This window comes from Heloderma suspectum, chromosome 4 (assembly GCF_057233095.1).
Source record: "Heloderma suspectum isolate Gila_16-S chromosome 4, 16-S_ref, whole genome shotgun sequence".
In the NCBI taxonomy this organism is placed as follows: Eukaryota; Metazoa; Chordata; class Lepidosauria; order Squamata; family Helodermatidae; genus Heloderma; species Heloderma suspectum.
Genome location: NC_139461.1, coordinates 201,712,300 through 201,734,416, shown reverse-complemented (window position 1 = coordinate 201,734,416; position 22,117 = coordinate 201,712,300). Strand labels below are relative to the sequence as shown.

The 22,117-nt window shown below is 38.9% G+C and overlaps 1 protein-coding gene across 2 annotated transcripts in view; it reads left to right on the top strand.

Moving 5' to 3' along the window:
- PKN2 (protein kinase N2) overlaps positions 1-18,939 on the top strand; it is a 56,499-nt gene extending 37,560 nt beyond the window's left edge. The window contains exons 7-22 of one of the 2 annotated variants that reach the window (XM_084851985.1): positions 1,260-1,445; positions 2,531-2,640; positions 5,274-5,417; positions 5,516-5,591; positions 5,873-6,047; positions 6,237-6,366; positions 8,168-8,298; positions 8,392-8,467; positions 8,843-8,934; positions 10,041-10,217; positions 11,231-11,293; positions 11,471-11,547; positions 15,578-15,720; positions 15,941-16,048; positions 17,000-17,080; positions 17,158-18,939. In XM_084851985.1, coding sequence (XP_084708111.1) covers positions 1,260-1,445; positions 2,531-2,640; positions 5,274-5,417; positions 5,516-5,591; positions 5,873-6,047; positions 6,237-6,366; positions 8,168-8,298; positions 8,392-8,467; positions 8,843-8,934; positions 10,041-10,217; positions 11,231-11,293; positions 11,471-11,547; positions 15,578-15,720; positions 15,941-16,048; positions 17,000-17,080; positions 17,158-17,361 — 1,973 coding nt within the window. In that variant the 3' untranslated portion in view covers positions 17,362-18,939. Of the gene's footprint in view, positions 1-1,259; positions 1,446-2,530; positions 2,641-5,273; positions 5,418-5,515; positions 5,592-5,872; positions 6,048-6,236; positions 6,367-8,140; positions 8,299-8,391; positions 8,468-8,842; positions 8,935-10,040; positions 10,218-11,230; positions 11,294-11,470; positions 11,548-15,577; positions 15,721-15,940; positions 16,049-16,999; positions 17,081-17,157 lie in introns of both variants that reach the window. The other variant, XM_084851984.1, reaches the window with a different exon arrangement.
- The last annotated feature ends 3,178 nt before the right edge of the window (positions 18,940-22,117 follow it).

Sequence of the window (22,117 nt, the reverse complement as noted above, 5' to 3'; positions counted from 1 at the left end):
TCTGATGAGCTAAAGAATTCTATCTATCTTCCCTTGTGCCAAATGCCAGGATGTTCCAGGGCCTCCTATCCACTGGTAGAATCTGTTCCAATATTTTTGGAATAATTGATGTAATAGTTCTAATTTCCAAAATGTTTTGAAAACATTTGCACCTTCATTCCTTACCTTACAGTTCTAGATTAAGTGCATGAGGTTGTGAGCTCTGCCTGGTCAACTGTTGGACAAGTTAATAAAAACAAAGTGTGGTCATAAACCCATGCCACTGAGTTGTGATGAAAATTACGTTTTTCCAAAAGGGAGATCTACAAAACATTAAGACTTTCCTAATTACATGAGTGGAGAATTTCAGATAGCAGCAGTGCATAAAAATGCATCTCCCATTTACTTGTGCTAATGCGTTTTCTAGATTAAAGTAATTAAACATAAGAAATTAAGAGTTGGTATTCCTCAAGAATAAATGTCTGCACAGGGGTTATGAAAGTTGAAGTTGTATAGTCCAGCAGTTCCTCTTGACAGTCTGTGTGTGTGTCTGTAATTGCAGCACTCCATAAAGAAAATAAATTCCAAGATATCTCATATGCTTAATGAAGATCTTAAATATATCCCTGCAGATTTTACTTACTAACTTGAAACAGGTGTTGAATAAAAACTCCATTCCTAATACGTTGTTTACTAAATTATTTAATAAACAACCAAATTAGAAGCACTAGCACAGCTGTTAGCTTGTGTTTCCCAAAATGACTTTAGTTTTTAAACTGAACTTATAACAGAATGAGAGTGTGTGTGTGTGTGTGTGTGTGTGTGTGTGTGTGTATAGAGGATATATAGGATCACATACTGCCATTATTGCAATGTTTGTAGACCTAGAATATGTAAAGTAAGAATGATATAAGTTGATTTCCTTTCATTTTACTGTATGTGTTGAAAACTTAATGTGTAAAAGAAACAAATGTATAATTTGAAAGGCATGAATAGCGTTGTAAAATGTGTGTATGTATGCCAGGGACCACACTTGGTCAGGGTTTCCTACCAGTTCTGTAAGTATCTTTTTAAAATACTCTTTTTAAATAGTATTTAAAGCAGATATCTATAGACTTTGTCTCTAGTTAAAAAAAAGATAAGGCTTGTAAAGGTAAGAGCTTTTATACTATCTCAAGTTCATGAGCTATTGGTGCTGTTACCATTCGTGAGCTATTTGTATTTGCTGAAGTTGATGCTTTGCTAAGAACATGAGTCGAGGCAATCTGATCTCATTTTAGGTACTTTGGAAGTTAGACTCATGGGTTGCCAAGACATTCTGGAGAATGTCCCTGGTCGATCAAAAGCCACATCCATTACATTACCTGGATGGAGTCCAAGTGAAGCCAGATCATCTTTCATGAGCAGAACAAGCAAAAGTAAAAGTGGGAGTAGCCGAAACCTCCTGAAAACAGATGATTTGTCCAGTTTAGTATCTTTTACTTTTTAAAAAAAATCTTCAGACTCTTATGCAACCTCTTAGTACAAATAAATATTGAAAATTTGTTTAATAGTAGTGCCTTTTTATCATGGGTATACTCGAGCACATGAGATCATTCGGGCTGAGAACTTGAGCAAGTCACTTTTTCCAGTATAGAGCTATGAATTTTGCAGTTATTAATCTGTTTGAAAAGTATTTCAAATAATCAGCAACAGTAGTAAGAGGTGTAAAGGGAGTTGGAAATTAGTGTTTGGGATATTGCAATTAATGGTGCACTTGATTAAAAGTGAATTTTTAAAAATAACAAACCAAAAAATGAATTGTATTATTTCCAAGCTGATTCCAGAGTTTGTGCCATGTCAAACTCTCAATGACTGACATAATTAGAAGTGCAAAAGATCTGAGTGGCTCTCCCTCAAGCCCACTACTGCCCCCATCCCTTTCTTGTCCAAACTATCTGGTTGTGGCAAGAGGGGGACGGTGGTTCTAGTGATAAGGAATGCTGGCACTTGAGTCCTAGAATACAGCATTGCCTCAGGACCTGGGAAACTGTATCGCAGGGTCCTAGCACTTATAACACTGCTGCAACAACATTATAGGGCATAATGGAGGCCCCGTGTCAGCCTTCCATCATCTCTGCCAGGTACGTTTGAGAGGAAAGGGGTGGGGGAGGAGGCTGAAGCTGCAGCAGGGAGGGATGATGCCAGTGCTGCAGTGCAGTCCATTATGAGCAGGACCCAGACCTGGGAGGGGGAGCTGGGCTGTGCTCAACATGGGTTTGAAAATTTCTAACTGGGGGACCTAGATTTTTTTGTGGGGAGGGGGAACCATTCCAAAGCTTACCACCACTACTAATTGCTATTAAACAAGGACAAGGTGAACGAAGATGTTAATCAACAGTTTTTAAATAACCATCAAATTAACAGTGGCCATCGATTCTTGTAGCTCATACTGTGTGGACTGGGGTGTCACTACATTCATGTAATCTGCCCTCGCCAGGGCTTTTTGTTGTTGTTATTCCTGGAAAATCCTCTTAAAGTTTTAAGCTGAGTTTGTGTGATTTACTTACAGATGAAATCTGTGCTGTTTTGAAGTTGGACAATACCGTGGTTGATCAAACTAGCTGGAAGCCTATTTCCAATCAGTCATGGGATCAGAAATTTACACTGGAGCTAGACAGAGTAAGGACCACCTTATTGTGTTAACAGTGTTTGCCAACTTGATAACTTGCTTTTACATGACTATATACAAAGAGAGATCCTGGCTTGGATCCTATCTTCGTTTCCTGAATGGAATGATTTCTGTTCACATAATAAAGCTTTCTTGCCTTTGCTTTCTTTCTGCATCCCCCTGTGCCCCCTGAAAATCTGCTCCAAAGGATTGAGGGTTCCTCTGAAATGGGATGGCATGTGTTGCTGGGGGAATAAGTGAGAAAGGGGGGTGGGCACTTGCATGAATAGAAGTGCATTCCACTCTCACAAAAAACACCTTTTAGGATCCTAAGTCAGTGCGGTCTTTTTTTTTTTTGTAATGAAATCCCCTCTGTCGGTGGTTTATTGCCCTTTATCAGTATCAATTTTTGTGACCTTATGTTAAAAATGAATGTAGGCCTCATGGGAAAGAAGTTTCACCTCTCACTGTATAACATAGGCTGCAATTCTGTCTACGCTTATCTGGAAGTAAGTTCCATTGAACACAGTGGAAGTTACTTCTGAGTAAACATGCATAGGATTGAGGTGACGCTCTAGTTAAAACTAGAATACTACAAATTTTGAAAAATTAAGCAAGTGGATAACGTTAAGGCCGTTCTTGGACTGAAGTGGAAGTGTTGCAAAATGCAGATCATATGTTTGGCAGAATTTCACCAAAAAACTTTGCAATGTGTCTACACTGAGTTAATGAATGGAGTGTGCTCAAATACATGGCAATAGAAAACATTTCCTTCTGTTAGATAAATGGATGAAACAGGCCTTCTGAAATCGAGACTGAAAGATCTAGCTCTAAGAGCTAGAAAATAAAGTTTCATATCTTGTCAAGCAAATATTCTTAAAACAAACAACCTCCCTAATTTGCTATTTCCATAGTCTTCCTGTTGGTTTGTATGAGACAGTGAAATGAATGATACTTGACCAATGCACAAGAATTCTTGCAAAGTTAAATATATACCTTATTATTCCAGAAAATTATAATCTGAAATAGGGCTTGTTAATAAATTTGATTTATTTTGTAACAGTGTGAAGTGATTCAAGGTTAATATTCCCACTAATACTTTTATCTCAAAGGAGATTGAAACTAAAATCTCTACTCCAAGAGCATGCATGTGGTGTTCAGTTCAGGGCAAGAGAAATAGACTTAATTTCCTTTGAAATTATTGGAATTTAAACACTGAAGTCCCATTGATTTAGGGAGCAATCCAGTGGGGATAGGCAGGCACCTCCGAACTTGGAGGCGACCACCTATCCAATGCAGGGTGGGCGGTGCATGGAGGGGATCAGTGCTTTGGGGTGGGGGGCCAGCTGGCTGGCCGGCACATAGGAAGCATCGTAATGACACTTCCACTGTCCTCTCCCTGCCCTGGGACTGCACCTTTTCCCCCTGCTCTGCGCTGCTTTTATGAGCGCGGAGCCTGGGATGATCTGCGCCTCTTATGAGGTGGCAGGGGCAGGGAGGTGGGTTTTCTGGGAGCTGACTTTGGAGCACAGGCTCTGGGGTTGGTTCTCGAAAACTGAAAAATCCCATGGCTGTCTAGCTGCTGTCTAGTGACCGTAGGATTGCGCCCTTAATTTTTTAACTTTCTCTGGAATGCATACCTTGTATGGAGAAGGTCTTTCAGCCAGTTCACATGTGCAGGTCAGCTCCCTCCACACACAGAAACAGTGTGAATTAGATTGTCGTCCATCTCCACTTACAATGTGATCATGGGAAATAGCTGTGGGCCCTACACAATGTGACCTAGTGATGGGATGGGAAACTATGGAGGGGAAAATGGAAAGCTGGTTTGTATTTGTGATTTGAAATGGAAGTGTTGCCTGTCTATGTGTCTCTTTGATATAAAAATATATCTTTTTAAAATAAAATATATATTTTATCATTTTATTTGTGTTATAAGATAAACTGTTGAGATTCACACATACTAGTTTACTTCTATCTACCATTAAAACTGCAGATAATAAATTGCTCCGTCCTTCAAGGATTAAACTTTTTGTGGTGTTTGTTCTACCTGTAGGGAGGCTGCTGCAGGTGGTTCTGTAAAGCAGTAGTTTACCTTGTAAAACCATGTACTTTTATGACTCATCTTTAATAAAAATGGGTTGCTTTAAAGTAAATGTTACTGAATCTGTATGTGTGTGTGTGGTTTTTATAGCAGCTGTTTTAAATAGCCAAGGAACATAATCTTTGTACTTGCAAAAGGCCCTGTAAAAACCTCTGTAGATTAGAGTTTTCTGAGCATAAAGTGAATAAAGCCTTTTTCATCTTAACTATGAATAATGAGCTAAATGGAAAGAAAGAGGATCCAGATCAGTTCGTACATTACCGGCAGCTTCCAAGCCAATCCAGTAATGTATGAAATAAGTTAATCATGTGGACTTGATTTCTAGAGCAACCCTTGAAATGAGCCAAAATGCTCATTTCTGGAATGGGACAGGGTTGGGAAATGAGCATTTCAGTTCATTGCCAGTTGTTTTAGGAAGTACTAGCCAGTAGTGGTGGGTTCAGCTGGTGCACAGCAGCTTTGGATACTACCCATTTCCAATTGAGTCTTTAGGAATGTAGCAACTACCCACTTTTAATATTTGCTTATTTCTTCCTTCAGTCACGTGAATTAGAAATTTCTGTTTATTGGCGTGATTGGAGATCTCTGTGTGCAGTGAAATTTTTGAGGCTAGAAGACTTCTTAGATAACCAGCGACATGGAATGTGTCTCTATCTTGAACCCCAGGGTACTCTATTTGCAGAGGTAAGTGCAAATAATTTTTAGAACATTATTAACAGGGTGTGAATAATTTCCAAAATTCACTGTTTTGAAACTTAATGTATCTCTTGTCTGAATTCCAGGTTACATTTTTTAATCCTGTTATTGAAAGAAGACCAAAACTTCAAAGACAAAAGAAAATTTTCTCCAAGCAACAAGGTAACAGGATTTTATGGATTCAGCATTGTGTTATAAAATAACTGAACAGCAAGTTAATGCTAAATGTCAAAATTTCATATACAATTTTTGTTTAGTGTTTGTAGATAGGGCTCTAAACAGTGAAATCTTTTTTTAAAAAAGAATAGTTATGAAAATATGAGATATGACATGTTCAGTTTGTTCATCACAAATAATAAAGTAATTAATATGAATTATCATTTAATTATAGCTTTTGGTGATAAGTAAAAAGATTACTTGTGATCTGTTTTCTTTATCCACAGGCAAAACATTTCTCAGAGCTCCTCAAATGAATATTAATATAGCCACTTGGGGAAGGCTAGTGAGAAGAGCTATTCCTACAGTAAATCATACTGGTACCTTCAGCCCTCAAGCTTCTGTGCCTGCTACAGTGCCAGTTGTTGATAGTCACATTCCTGAATTAGGGTCACCAACTAGGTAAATGGCTGAGATGTATAAGCAAAGTTTGCACATTACCAGAGTTTCACCATAACATTAATGTAAAAGGAGACACACACTTATTTAATCCTTGCTAAACTGAAATTTGTAAACTAGCGTTAAGGATATTTTTATGTTCTCCAAAATTGTCACCATGCTCACCAAGTGAATTGCTTTCTTTCTTTCAAGTGACTCCCCTGTAGCCAAATTGGTATTTGAACTTGAACATGAATCCCCACATACTCCACCACGTGCATCCTCTCTTGGAGAAATAAGCGAACCGTCACCTGACCTGAAGCCTCCATCTATACCCACCCAGGCAAGAGTTCTAATACAGATTTAAAACAATTTCACAACTTACTGTGTCTTAGGCTTTTGAAAAATGTTGCCTCTAAATAGCGTATGTTCTTAAAGATTGTATCTTCGATGCGTTGTTATACAAAGCACTCTGTTGATGAGATTTTCTATGTGTAATTTTCTCAACCAAGGGATGTAATAATTATAGTGTTTGTGGAATCTGGTCATGAAATACAGTTTTTCCTTTAACTGACTGCAGAACTGACCATTTCACACCATGCTTTAAAAAGAAAAGAATAGCATTTGATGTGATCCATTCAAAAAACTCCTTGAGGTTTGAATTTAACTAGGGAAGTTTTTGATTTCTTGTCTTTTGACCAGTAGATCCCCTCCCTCCATGAGATATCATGAAGAGTACTTTTGCAACTTCTCCCAATTTCAAAAGTCTTTTGTGATGTGGCATGGGGGAAGGCTGCTGTTAAGAAACACAAGTCCAAAACATTCTGGGTTGCATAGAACTAATTGAATGGATTTTGGGATCCTAACCTTAATGTTTCAGAGTATTTTCACTCAACCTAGTCAGCACTAAAGCATCAACTGAGTTTTAACCATAACTTATTTAGCTGTTTAAAGAGATGAATATTGCCTTATATACCTTATAAAATATAACTATAATTCGCATCGTGGTAAAACAGTTTAAAAACAACCAGACAGTTAAAAAAGACACCAGCAGCAAGTGTAATTATCAATAATCTTATAGGTTCTGAAAAGCCTGCCAAAGACTTTGTGAAGGTTTCTGAAAACAAGTAGGGATGGACACTGGAACAACATTCCAAAGCATTTGGGCCAGCACTGAGAAGGCTCAGACCCGCTGATTTCCTCCCTTAAAGAGTGGATTCTGAAAAGAGTCCCCAGAGGTCTTGGCATGTGACGTGGGGTAGTTGTGTAGATATTGCGAAAGGCAATCTAGTCTCCTAATAACAATTTTATAGCCCTCCTAAAGCACCTGAAGATGTGTGTGGTCTTAAAACGGGCTGGTAAAGAGCCACATACCAGCTAGCCAATGGCTAGTAAGAATTGCCTCCAGATGGCCAAACAAGGAAACATTCATACATGGGAAAAGAATTCACACTTTTTGTTCCATTTTATTGATGTGACTATCATATGGATATATGTAAAGTTGCGTGCTGGATAATAACTTACATAGACTGCCTTAAACTACAGTTGAGCACATACCTAGACACATGGCTATCTTTCTTTGTTTTTTTAGATGCCTTAAACTAGCTTCTGGATCAGGTTCTTGTATATTAATTTTGTATGTCTTATCACAAGCCATGCAAGAAGTGCAGCCAAAAAATTTTTTTATAGAAAACTCTTAAGCTCAGGCTCTTCTACAAGGTATTTTATTCAACCTGAGATTCTAAATTCCACGATCCTAGGGCATTATCCAATGCTGCACATGTAGCGGGATGCTTTGCTAGTACAGTGGAAAACTAGACTTTATAAAGCAACTGGAAAGAGCAGAAACACTTGTTTCCGGAATGGGGCAGGTCAGTGGAGCAGGCAGAAGGGAGCTCCATTAAGCTGTCCCATTCTGGAGACAAGCACTTCTGCGGTTGCTCTCAGGAGCACTAATTCCTGTTGGTAGGTCCCATGGCTAGCGATGAACTAGCGGAGGTGCCCTGGCAGTATTGGATAGTTCCTCAGAGTTTGAAGATCTCCTATTGTAGCATTATTCTTCTAGATGGAGTGCACTTCTCCAGTTTCTAGCAACTTTCATTTTTTTAAATCTTCAGATTTTTTTTCTTCTACACATTTCACAGGATACAGAAACATTTGATTTTGAAAATGACAGAAATAATTTTGTCCCCAAACTTCAGCCGGAAATTATTTCTGAGACTCAGATTTCAAACTCTGATATAGAGTATACAATACGGGAGCCTGAAGATAGAAGGTAAGCCCTCTTTAATGTTAAAATGGTATATCACCTTAACTCAGTACTGACTAGAAATTTCACATTCTCATTTCTCAATTTGCTGTATTTCAGAATACAACAGAGATTTCAGTTTAGTTTACAAGACTTCCGATGTTGTGCTGTACTAGGTAGAGGACACTTTGGAAAGGTATGTTTGACAGCTAATATTATAGTTTTGTCTCTTTCAACATATTTTTCTTCCTTCCCATTAGCCCACTTCCTTTTGCAACAGTATGCTGCATTGGAGGACTCAGGTTTTTCTTATATGCTCAGTTACTTGTCAATCTGTAGCAGCTTTAAAACATTTTTAAAGTAGTCACAAAACAGTAAGGGCTGTATCCAGATTTAGTCACATTTAGAATAGACCCATTGAACTCAATGAGACTTACTCCAATCATGACCAGTGTAAGTCCCATTGATTTCAGTGGGCCTACTCTAAATATGACTACATTTGGATCCAGTCCTGCGTTTTGATGTAAATACAATGAAAAACATACTAATTGAATTATGCCTTGTGTTTCAGGTCCTGTTGGCAGAGTATAAAAATACAAATGAAATGTTTGCTATTAAAGCCTTAAAGAAAGGAGACATTGTTGCTCGTGATGAGGTGGACAGGTCAGTATGAAGGACAGAAGTAATTAAATCTGAATGTGCCTAAAACTAAACAGCAAAGGTGCAAAGTAATACTTTGGGTGGGGCCAAGGGCTTCTGTTTACCAAGTAGGCTTTTTTAACTTTTTCTTCCTTCAGAAAACAGACTACCATAACACATTGCAAGCTTGCTTTTAAAACTCCCCGTGGTTTCAAAAGTAGTTTTCTATGTGTTGTGTATTGGACATGGGTGCTGCGTGCTGCTATTCACCTCCTTTGCATGTGAAAGTAATTGTGGTTCTTTGTATCTTGCTCATGGGTTGCTGTGAATGTCAGAACTTGAAACCCTGACCCTTAAGCAAACATACATACTTGGAAGCATATGTAATAGAACTGAGTTACAAGTAAATGTAGGATGACAGTGTAGAGTATGCTGCCCTTGTGTCAACAGGAAATGATGCCTAGTCTGTCATTGAGTTATGACTGTTTACCTGTTTTTCTCTGTATTTATGTATGCAAATATGTGCACATATGTATGTTAAAAGTTGTTTGCAGTTCATTGTTAAGCTGGTGTATCTTTTTTAAAGACATTATATAATATTTGTATCTCACCCTTCCAAGACCTCAGGATAGCTTCGTTGTAGTTACAACATATTACCAAGGAAGTCCTGACTGCCCTCTTTAAAAGGCAGCTAATTAGCTGTTTGGGACAGGGAACTAGCTGCTGGATTTAGATCCACCCCTGACTCCGCCTTCTTGCCAAATGACTTACAGGAACAATTACTGCTTTTTTGAAAGAGCCTCCGCATGCTCAACCACAGCTGCTATGTGCACACACACACGGATCGGGGCCAATGTTTTAAATTAGTTGAATTTATATTATTTCGATTTTTAGGTTTTTTGTATTTAATTATGTAAACCACCTGGGAATTTTTGTCGAAGGGTGTTAAAAGAATAATTATAATTTGTTTCTGGGGTGGTTCAAAACCATGTATAGACCTACTGTAGTTCAAAATTGATTTGAAACATTATTGCTGGGCTCTTTTTTTCTTGGAGCTGTTGCTCTAGTGTACTGAAGATAAAGTAGTTTAGGCCACATTATAATTTCTTCTAAAACATTTCTGCTTTCAGCCTCATGTGTGAAAAGCGAATTTTTGAAACTGTGAACAGCGTAAGGCATCCCTTTCTGGTGAACCTCTTTGCCTGTTTTCAAACCAAAGATCATGTGTGCTTTGTAATGGAGTATGCTGCTGGCGGGGATCTCATGATGCATATACACACTGATGTCTTTTCTGAACCAAGAGCAGTGTAAGTATCGAACACTGATATGAACTAAATGGATACTTACCAGCTGCAATGTAAATGGATTGATTTTGATGCGCACTTTATGAGAGAACACTCTGTAAGGGCCAGTGATGACAAAACACTGGTTTCCTACTAACTGCAGTTAGATTGGGAGAAATCTCATCTTTCATAACTTGGCTTTAGGGAAACTGTAGTTAGCCCTAACTTGGATTACTATAAGACACTCTTTAACTGCATGGGAGGAGGGAATTTCCTTCTGTATAGCTGCACCAACATGATGTTTAAGCTTGTGGCATTGGCCAGGCACCACCAACCAGCTTATAATTTGTCAAAGTCTGTGCTACATAGAATGCAGCAGCTGCACACAGTTGCCTAATGCTGGTGGAGTTTGTGTAGAGGCAGAGAAAGCCAGGAAAACCTTAGAATGGATCATTGTCTGACTGAAACAGTTAGTCACTGGCTGTAACTGTCACTGCGTTTCAACTGACAGGCGGCATCCTAACACACACACCAGCCTCATTATGAAAGCTGCTGTAGATGTATCGGTACATGCTGTTTTTGTGCATGTATAGCAACCAGGTAGACACGTGGGATAGGGATGCCAGTATCCTAGTTTTGGAGAACATAAGATGCTACCTTCTAGCTGGTCAGACTATTTGGCCATCTAGCCCAGTATTATCTACTCTGCCAGCAGGGCCTGTCCAGTGTGACAGGCAGAAAATGTTGTTCCCACTTCCTGTTTCCTGGTCCTTGTAACTGGACATATAAAGATTGAACTGGGGATCTTCTGCATGCAAAGCATGTGCTCTGCTGATGAGCTGTGGTTTCTTTCTTTTCTTTGTTTTACTTCAAAGCGACACATTCATATTCAAAAGGAAGTAACAGGAAGAGAGACTTTTCTGGTACTATTATAACTTTTATCTGAGGTTATTCCATTCAGCAGTTCTCCTTTGCAGAAGTATAAAGAAAAAATTGAAACAGATTAGAAGTGACACATTGCATTTCTCTCTAAACAGATTTTATGCTGCATGTGTAGTTCTTGGACTGCAGTATTTACATGAGCACAAGATAGTTTATAGGTAAGTATTCGTAAGATTTGGTTTTCTGTTTTGTTTCACATTCTGTTACCTACATTTGATTGGCTTATGTACTATGGTTGTTCAGATTAATATAAAATGTTTACTTTTTCTTTGCTAGCAGGAAAAGCTTGGCTCAAACTGCAACCATAACGAGTTATTTTTAATTTCTTTTTGTAGAGATTTAAAGCTAGACAATTTGTTGCTGGATACAGAAGGTTTTGTGAAAATAGCTGACTTTGGTCTCTGCAAGGAGGGTAAGCTTTTTCAAAAGTAGTTCTCCATGGCTTATAATAGTAGTCTTTTATGGAAATGGTAGACATCTGCAGTTTACCCTTATCAATTACTGCCTCAGATAAGCAGTAGCCCTCTCCACTCCCACCCCCTTTCCACCTGCCCTTCCCACCAGACTGACTCTGGGAGTGTTGCACAGTGATTGTAGATTACAGCCTCTTCCTTCTGTTCTGTATGTTGCTGTGTGAGGGAAGGTGGTGAGGGTTAGGCATTTTCATAAAGCAACTCCGTGCCAAGCCTCAGGATTCCCAGTGAATGCTGAAGAGCTGAAGGGGAAGCTCTAGCCATGAAATCTCTGGTCACTGATTTTGTCCCATGTGAGAGAGAAGGAATGGTCTCGACTTTGTAGCCAGCCCGTTTTTTCCTACTAGCCAGCAAAATTGGTATCAGTTTTGTCACACTGAAGTTACTTACTAAAGCTATATTTAAGAACACATGAAACAATATTTTACTAGTTCTCCTTTGTGGTCTCTGTGCAATCCCATGTACGGGTTATGTGCCTGCTCAGAGCAACATTCAGAGCCTTCTAGAGTTATGTGCTGAAACATTTCTGAACCTTGCTCTATATAGACTCAGAACCCATATGTGGGGCTGCACAGATGACCACTTGAACTGGAGTTATAGGTAAGCAATCTGTCTTTTTTTCCTTTCTAATTTTTAAGGCTGATCTCCCTCCATATTTTTTTTATTAGTAAAAGCTCAAATATTAAAGTGTGTTTATATTTTCTGGTACAAAATCCAGAATGTGATCGAAGTGTGGATTGTGGCCAGTAAAGGGCCTATTTTAATATCCTGTTGAAAAAGGTTTTATTGCAAAAGTAAGAAAAAATTACAAGTCTTTTAAGAAGTCTGAGTCCTTTGGCACCTTAAAGACTTAGGGCACAATACTATGCATGTTTAGACAGGAAAAAAAATCCTACAACATGACTGGCTGGGGCATGCTGGGGGTTGTAGGACTTTTTCTGTCTAAACATGCATAGGATTGCACCCTGAAACTTTGTGGCATGAGTTTTCATAGGCTAGCTAGAGTCTACTCAGATGCAGTTTTTGAGCTAGATCGTTGAAATTTTCTGTCAAAAGGATTTGGAAAAGCTATACTGTGAGGTTTATTTCTTATTCAAGTCTAATAACAAACCAGAGTTTTGGCATGCGAGGTTCATTTAGGACTCTCAGAATGGCTCAAAAAGGTTTTAATTTTTTTTAAAAAATGAGTAAAGGGGGGAATTTTTGTGTTAAAAAAAGCGGTGAAGACCTCTGTAGTTCAATTATAACTTCCTAACTTCCATCTGTGCTACGAAGACTGTAATCCTATGAATGTTTACAGAGGATTAAGTTCCTTTGAATTCAGTGGGAGTAACACCTACGCCTACATAGGATGCAAAATACATTGATCTGGTTCACTCATAACACCAATTCATGGTGTTTAACCCATGAATTGATGAGGCAGGAGTGAGCGAGCGAGCGCATGACCGCAACCCCCAGCATGACTCCGCTTTGCATCCGGTTTCATTGACAATCTCGTAACACCCCATTCCTGAGTTGTTTGATGCGACATGCGAACCCATAACTCTGGATTGTTGAGGGACAAACAACCTAGAGTTTTTACTCAACAACAAACCATGGATTCAAACTCTGGGTTGTTTTTCCCTCAACAGCCCAGAGTTCCAGGTTTTCAAGTCACATCAGACGACCCAAGAATGGGGAGTGTCTGAGCTGTTCAAGAAAGCTGTGCAAAGCAGAAGTGGCAAGTGGGCAGAAGACAGCATTCTCCTTCACAGGCCCGACAACCCATGGTTTAAACAACCCATAGGTTGCCCTTATGTGTGAACTGGGCCATTGAGTATGCTTAAGAAAGGCTTTCCTGCCAGCTGTAGTGCCTTTGCATTTCTAATGATGGCCTAAATGATTTTAAAAAGCACTGTTCCCATTTCAAAATGCTTGCTTTTTATCTGCTAATGCTTTTACACTGATGGTTTGTGCTAGGAACCCCCTGAAAGGAGATGAGAGAAATATCCAGCCCTGCCCTGCATGATTGTATTTTGTCATATAAATAAAACATCTCTGAGAACAATCCTGTGCCCCCTAGACAACAACTGGGGTGCCATAGGATAGTTCGGATTCCTGGATCTGAGTCGGAGGCAGCGCAACCTCAGACCCAGGAGTCCAAGCTGTTTTTATATATAGTTTTAATTATAACTTTGTTATCTGTATTATTATTAGCTACCTTGAGCACTAATTTGAGTGGAAAGGTGGGATATAAATTTAATGAATAAATAATGAACACACATGCACGTTGGATACATGTTACATCTCCATACTTTAGAATTTTTGGTAATTACTCAACAAACTTTAAAGCATGCCTGAGCCTCATCTTATCAGCTTATTCATTTGAGTGAGAGAGGAGAGAAGGGACAATCACCAGAGCAGGAAGGAGTAGTTGCTATGGCACCCTTGGCGAGTGCTTTTATGGATTTCTGGAGAGAAGGGAAATGATGGCTTCTTGAGTGGTTTCAGCTAAGTGTACCACACAATGGCTTGGATTTATACATACACACACACACACACACCGCTCCCCTCTACCTTACAGTTCTACTTCCTGTGCAGGAGTGGTAGCATTCCCTTAGATCCTGGCCTTTGTGTTTGTAATGTTTCATTGTATCAAAGAATGGCTATGTTTTATCCCTGGGTAGGGATGACAGAGTACATAATGCACAGCCCATCATGTGGAAAGTTGGAGGCACATCCTGTATTTTTAAAATACTTGTAAGCAGAGACTGAGGAGGGATTGGGGCCACATTTCCAAATAATTTAGAGTGATATACGACAAATGTTACATACAAACATTCTTCACACTTGATAGTGTATACATTTTAAGTGTAAATACCAGAGTACAAAATGGTTCCCGATGTCCACAAAGAAAATCAAAGTTGTAGAACTCAGTACAACTTTGCCTGCTGTATTTTTTCACCACTTTTAAAATCATATTCTTCCTACTTCCAACCAAAATAAATTATTTTAGAAATGAGAACTACTACAAATCTCTGTGTAGAAGGCAAAGTTCCTGTGTGCCTCTTGTGCACAATTGGAATACTTTCATACTCACAATCAAGATATTCTTGAATACCTGCTTGTTCTTACCCTTTTGTACAATTTGGCACAGAATGCACATCGCACCCTTATCTGAATAAGGGAGCAATCCTATGGCCACTAGACACTGTCTAGAGGGCCATAGGCTTGTTTGGTTTCTGGGAACCATGCTTTACACAGCTTCCTATCGGGTCTCCAGGCGCCTTCCCTCCCTGAAGCCATGCTGCAGCCACCTTGCATGGGATAGTTGGCAGCCACCAATTTTGGAGGATGGCAACTCTCCAGATAGAATTGTACCCCAAGTTCTGCTAGCAAAAAAATCTGTCTAGCATATGTAAATAGCATTAAACTGTTAGCTTTTTTAGGGGTATTGTATGTATATCTCAATTGCATTGTACTTGAGAACGAAACCTGTTTAAAAAAAATCTGGAAAGTTGTATTTCTTAATTTGGGTCATTTTAGAGGCAAAACTTAATGTCTATTGTTTTCTCATATGACAGTGTTGAATAAGTCCATACTCATCTCGGTAAAGGCGTTACTAATTTCAAATTTCTCATCTTTCTACAAGTTCAGGTTAAAAATAAACACATGATAACTGTGGTAAATAACCAGCTGAGCACCACATATGATGTTGGAAATCATGGCCTAGTCAAGAAAAAAAAAAGTTGTCCAGCCTAATTCAACTTAGGAAATTTTGATGGGGTTGATGAAATGGGAGTTCATAGATATACAGTGTCACATTGTGTTTTGTATTTAAAGTCATAACATCATTAATTGTTCATGTTATTCTAGTTTTAAATAGTCACCTTACAGTGTTAAGAATCTCCAACAAAATCAGCTGTTTACTAGAACATGGAGGTGAAAGAGAGTCATGTTTAGTTTTTAGAATTTGTGTAATTATTGCAGGAATGGGATTTGGAGACAGAACAAGTACATTCTGTGGCACTCCAGAATTCCTTGCTCCAGAAGTGTTGACAGAAACATCCTATACAAGAGCTGTAGACTGGTGGGGTCTTGGTGTGCTCATCTATGAAATGCTGGTTGGTGAGGTAAGCTTTACAAAATGTAAAACTATTTCCTTTATCCATCTATGAAGGGTAAAGAAAAGATCTACATTTGGACAATGCTGCTGGATGCAGGACCCTTCTAAGTTAGTGCCTCACTATATTTTGGCTTCTTATTTCTTTAATTTGAAAAAGTCTTCCAATAAAATATATTAACATTTTAATTTATGTAAATTATTCATAGTTGTGATTCCCCCCCCCCCAGTCTCCCTTCCCAGGAGATGATGAAGAAGAGGTTTTTGACAGTATTGTAAATGATGAAGTAAGATATCCTCGGTTTCTTTCTACAGAAGCTATCTCAATAATGCGAAGGGTAAGACTATATTTATAATGTGCATATTTTACTAGTACTTTAAAGTTTAAAAAACTGTTTATTTCACTTGTACCCCGCCTTTCTACCAAATAATGGCACTCAAGGTGGCTGAGTGCCATTTGATTAAGTATCAAATGAAAGTACGGCTTTTACTCAATAGTAGGACTAGTACCACTTGTGAGCCAGGGGGATTTTTTTTTTTAAATTGGTGCACCAGGGAAAGTTACCACCACTATATAGGGAGCAAGTGCAGCCAGAGCCAGTGACAAAAGGCCAGCGACATGCTACTGACAAAAGGTAATGGCCAAAGATGTCCTTGGGGGGAAACAAAGATAGCGAGGAGTTTCATTTTGTAGTGGAACAGCAGCAGAGATCATGGTACTTTAAATAGACTGGAAAGAAAGATTACTTTTTGGTTCATAGAAGACATATAACTCAAGTTCTTTTCTCCCCTTTGATAAAATGAGACAGTTGGGAGTAACTGTATTTTTTTGTATTGGCTCAGTAAGAGTGGGGGTTGTTTGGGAGATAATATAAGTGGTCCACTGTTGTGCGATTGCGGTTGGACTGTTAGCAATCTCTTGTAGGGTAGATCGAGAGCACTGTGTAATTCTGTGCCTTTTCTGATATTTTGGTTGCTTTGTGTTTTTGGATTTTGGCTGGATTACGTCTGAATATTTTAATTATTGTTTTGATATACTTTTCTGATATACACACCCTCTGATCATGTTTACTTTATAAGTCCTTATTAACTAATTTAAAGTAACCATTTTGTTTTCTAAGTAGGAATCTGATCTGGTTCATCCTTCATATTTATATAGTGCTTTCCCCAAGTTCTCACTGATGTTCAGCTGTTATACTGAATAGCATTAAAGTACTGATGCAGGAAATCATTACAGGGACTTTATTCTCACATATGCTAATTGTCTAAGTTCTTGATACTGTTTTCAGCTTCTGAGGAGAAATCCAGAGCGACGCCTCGGTGCTGGTGAGAAAGATGCTGAAGATGTCAAAAAGCATCACTTTTTCCGGGTGAGTGTCAACCAGAATGTGGGTGCAATCTAGTAACAGCCAAAAGAAGGAAACTTAACTGGTGCTCTCTTTTACAGCTGATTGATTGGAACGCGTTGCTTGCCAAGAAAGTGAAGCCTCCTTTTGTACCGACCATAAGAGGAAGAGAAGATGTCAGCAATTTTGATGATGAATTTACCTCAGAAGCACCTATTCTCACTCCACCTCGGGAGCCTAAGATACTTTCAGAAGATCAACAGGAAATGTTCAGAGACTTTGACTACATTGCTGATTGGTGTTAATCCTAACTTAGACACTGTGAAATCCTAGCAGACTGTGGCTCCTGAGAACAGCATTCTCCCACATCCTCCCTGAGAAGAATACCAGCCTTTGGATTGGTCTCTGTGCTGCCTGTAGCTTCTGATTTTTAAATCATATGAAGATTTTTTTAAAGTACTGTTTTTAATACACTTAAGGTGTGGCCTCCTTTGTATATCTTTTTTTTTAAAAAAAAAATCTTGAGCACTGGAAAGCAATTTTTTGCAGCTCTTTAAGCTGAATTGATGGGTACAGGCTATGTCTCTTATGGGCACACTTGTACTTGTACTGTATCTTTACTCTTCTACAGCAGAAAACGTTGCAAAATACCTGTCTTATGAAGCGGGACAACAACCATATTGAGCTAGACTGATAACCATCTACCCAGGTTTTAATGGAAGAAGGCAAAAGAGAAATTATAATAATCTCCAAAAAATATGTAGACCTAAAGACTGTTAAGCACACTGTTAACTTGAGTTTTAAAAATAATGAGGATTAAGAACTGAATGCCTTGTTTTGTAAACTTTCTATGATATTTATTAGAGGGGAAATGTTTAAAAGCCTTACTCATGTGAAAACAGTATAAGTGCTTCCATTTAAAAAAAAAAAGAGGGAAGGAAGGAGAGAGGACCGGTCCTGAAAAGTTTACCAAAGTCACTTGCCAAACAATGATTGCCTTCTAACTTCTTTAAACACTGTTCATAAATAACCAGCAGATATGAAGAATGTAATGAATAAGAATGTCTCTTCAGTCTTAACCAGGAATACTTCTAGTGTATGCATTTCCCCTAAATGCAATCACTGTTCTGTACTCTTGAAGTCGTATCTTTTCTACACTTAACTCCATGGCCAGAAATTTTTTAGCAAAGAAGTGTATTTAGCTATTGCATACATCTTACATTCGCTGATTTGGTGTTACCATATCATCTTTAAAGTATGAGGATTTTTAGCATATACACACGGTGTACATGTTTATTTGGAAATTATAGTATATTTTTGTTTCAAGCATATAAACTGTACCACTTTCTTTAGATTTTGTCCAGTGGCTATGTGAATGTATTGTTAAATCTGATTTAATGGGGAAAAACATACTTGTATACATTTGAAGGCCACTGAATTCCAGAATCTTCATTGGCAATTACTGAGAATAAGGGTAAAAGCAATATGTTTTAAGAGAATGTATAAATATTTTTGATAAAACTTGTATATTTTAAGCCTCTTCACACTATGCTGTACCTCAAAAGTTAATGTCTTTGACCAGATACTGTGTGTGCTCCTTACAGACTTCTATATAGATCTCCAAATATTCTGTAAAAATATTTTAAGTCTGTTTGTGGAAAATGACATTCCATTTTCCTTAGCATATTAGAATTAGCTTCTGTGATCAGCCTCATATACCCAACTAGTACAAGATCAGTAATTTGTTGTATGAGGTTTAAAGTCATTCAGACTTACTTCTCTTTCCGGAATCTTGTTCCATAAATGATAAATAGCAATCATATAACCATGTTGAATTTGAGTGGAGACAGTGCAACACCAAGGTGCTGCTTTTACAACATGAGCCCCCCCCCCCCCCCCGCTACTATCATTTGGCCTAAATATCTATTAAGACTCTATTGATATTTTTTTTAGAGACCTGCAAAAATACGAGGTGTAATGGGATCACTAGAATAATGTACATGTAAGCTTGTCCATGAGGGGACAGTGGGTAAGATAGTCTAAAAAAAAAAAAATCATGAATATGTCTAGCCTGTAATTCTTTTTAAAATGTGCTATTTTAGCATGTTTTCAGGATGCGAGTTTTGCTATTTTCCACTTCAAATAACTATATCCTAATTAAACACTACACACCTGAGGTACAGTCTGCTAGCCCTTTTTACTTCAAAACTAGAGCTACAGACAGCTGGGTCCCAAATGGGTGCTTCAAATTTAAATCCTAAAGGAATAACTTTTTTGTAAGTACATCTTGTACAGAAATGTTTGTAATCTAAGAATCTCTAAAAAAAACATTAGAGGCAGGGTATGTATGTTCACACAGTTACGCGGAAAGAAAGCACTAATTTCTAAAATATTTAGGCAAATTAAGATTTTAAACTTTAGATTGTAAATATATTTTGCTATACTTGTATGTGGCTGCTGAAGCACTTTGTAAAGAAATTAGGATATTTTAGAATGGTACACTATGCATTAAAATGAAATGTGCCTTTAACAATGTAATACTACAAGCTGTCTTGCAGTTAATTATCACATTAAAGTTTAAATAGTGAAATTTGTATATGAAAACATGATTTACTGATTTGAATCTTATAATCTTGTGGTGTTTGATCTTTCTCTAGATAAAAATGAAGTCTTTGGAACTTTGTTTGAATTAGTTTCTTTCAGGGTGGGTAAAAGTCTACTTTTTAAATCTGTCCATAACTCTTCGTAGTAGTTGCTCAAGTGCCATAGTACATAGAATTGGTAATCATTTAGTAGTTACCTTTGAGGATGGATTTTAGGTTATTTGCTTGAACCTCCTGTGTGGCATACAGAGGTTACATCAGAAGTAGAAATAAACTAAGTTGACATGTTCTGGCACAGTCAACACAGATGATGTGGCCTACCTGGGTGGGGTGTGTGTGACACACACACACACACACACACACACACCATGCTTATCTGCATAGTTCCTAATCCAGTGTGTGGATGGAAGCCTGCTTGCCATGAAATAGGCCATTGGGAGCCCAATGTACTCTTCAATATAGCCCTAAGGGAGTATCCCTCCTTCATCCTACATAACCATCACGCCCAGGGCAAAGGGCTCCTTAGTATCTCTTCTCCCCAGTGTAAAAAGCAACCAAGGTTCTCTAAGAGTTCTCCCCTTATGCACCTCAGCTGCTTGTTTGTGTGCAAGACAAGCAAGTGAAAAAGTGAGCGGCTGACACATACAGAGAGCTTCACCAGACCATATGGTGCTGTCTACAGAGTGGGAAGAACACGCTTGCATGTCAGTGGGCAGAGCTAATCCTCCTGCCCCTCCTCTGTTCAAAATACAGCTCCTTAGAACCCTGCTGGGAAAGTGATATTTAAGTGATAAAGCAAGGTATAATTGATATGGTGGAGGGAGAGCTTGCTGGAGGATCTGTCACCTATGAATAAGGATGTACAAAAGTCATTTACCTTTTCGAAGGGTGACAGTCGCAGTGGGGGGGAGGCACTCCATCCCCCCCCCCCAATTCTCTCCGGCCAGCTCTGCGGAGATTCCACGGAGCCGCTGGCTGGGGCCAGCCACAGCCGGACATCCAGCCACTAGTCAGCCTGCAGGGATGTAAATGGCGGCTGCTGTAGCTGCCGCCATTTGCGTCCCCTTTTGCCGTTTTAGCCTACGTAAATATTTACGTAGGCTAGTACTGCAAAAAGAAAAAAGGGAACGCAAATGGCGACCACTACACCATTTGTGTCCCCTTTTTTCTTTTTGCAGTACTAGCCTACGTAAATATTTACGTAGGTTAAATCGGCAAAAAAAAGAGGACGCAAATGGCGGCCGCCGTAGCCGCCGCCATTTGCGTAGCCTATCACGGCTATAATGAGGAAGCGAATGGCGGCTGCAAATGCGGCCGCCATTCGCACATCAGCTCAGATGGCAGCAGGTAAGTGCTCCATTTCGTGTGCCTTTTGGGAGGGCAGGGGGCTTTGTTCCGCCACGGATTTCGGGGGGCCTAATGCACTGACATTCGGCCTCACCGAGATCCGTGGTGGAATGCTCTGACATCCCTATCTACGAATAACCCATGATAGCACAGGAACATTGCAAAAATGGCCTTAAATGCTTAGGAACATATTTCTGACAACATGCGATACCATAGTGGAATAGGTCATTTTTCATTTGCCACAGGGACACACCATCTGAGCACTGGTTGTTGTGGGTTGAACTTCTCCACCTCTGTTCTACAGCATAGGCTGCTGCTACCAGAGGTAGGGAAAGCCATCTGACAACCCTGATCAGGGAATGAGCACTTGGGCATTATAGCACTAAGAGAGAGGATTTACTATAGAGATGCCATTTTTGGCAACATCCCTGTAGCAAACAATGCAGAATTTGGCTCTGAATCTAGCTAAGGCTGTAAACCAGCCTTCTCATGGTGGATGAAGATTCCAGAAGAATACAGCTGATGTGTTAACATTTAATAAGTTACTGATTTTTTTTAATGTACACTTGTCAGGCTTTATGCTAACCAGATCCAAGATCTAAATAAACTTGAACTTCTTTATAATCGGCTCCTCCCTCATACTATTATGGCTTAAGAATGCTGCTGGAGCAATGAAGGAACAAAAATAGCACCAGACTAAGTTAAGCAGACTGCAAAATTGGGCCGATAGTTCCTAGGGGGAAGGAGGTCCTATTTTTAATTCACATTGGTCAGAAATGTTTTGTAATTCTTAAAAGTGCTGTAGTTTTTATTCTGCATGTTATAGTTCTCTACTTTCCAATAATCTGGAGAGATCAGTTCTGCACTTCTCACGCGCATTTAATAGCCATGTTAATTATAACCTTTTATTGGGCGTTATTGCATATTAAGCCACAGAATCAGTACAGTTAGGAGTGACTTTCTCTACACTTAAATGGTTAGCATTTCAGTAGAAATAAGCATTCCTGGGTTTACTCACAGTACTTGGCAGGAGACAAGTGGTAATGGCAAGTTTTACAACTTTGATGCTTGCCTTTTGAGGCAAGATGCATTAGTATCTTTAAACGCACTA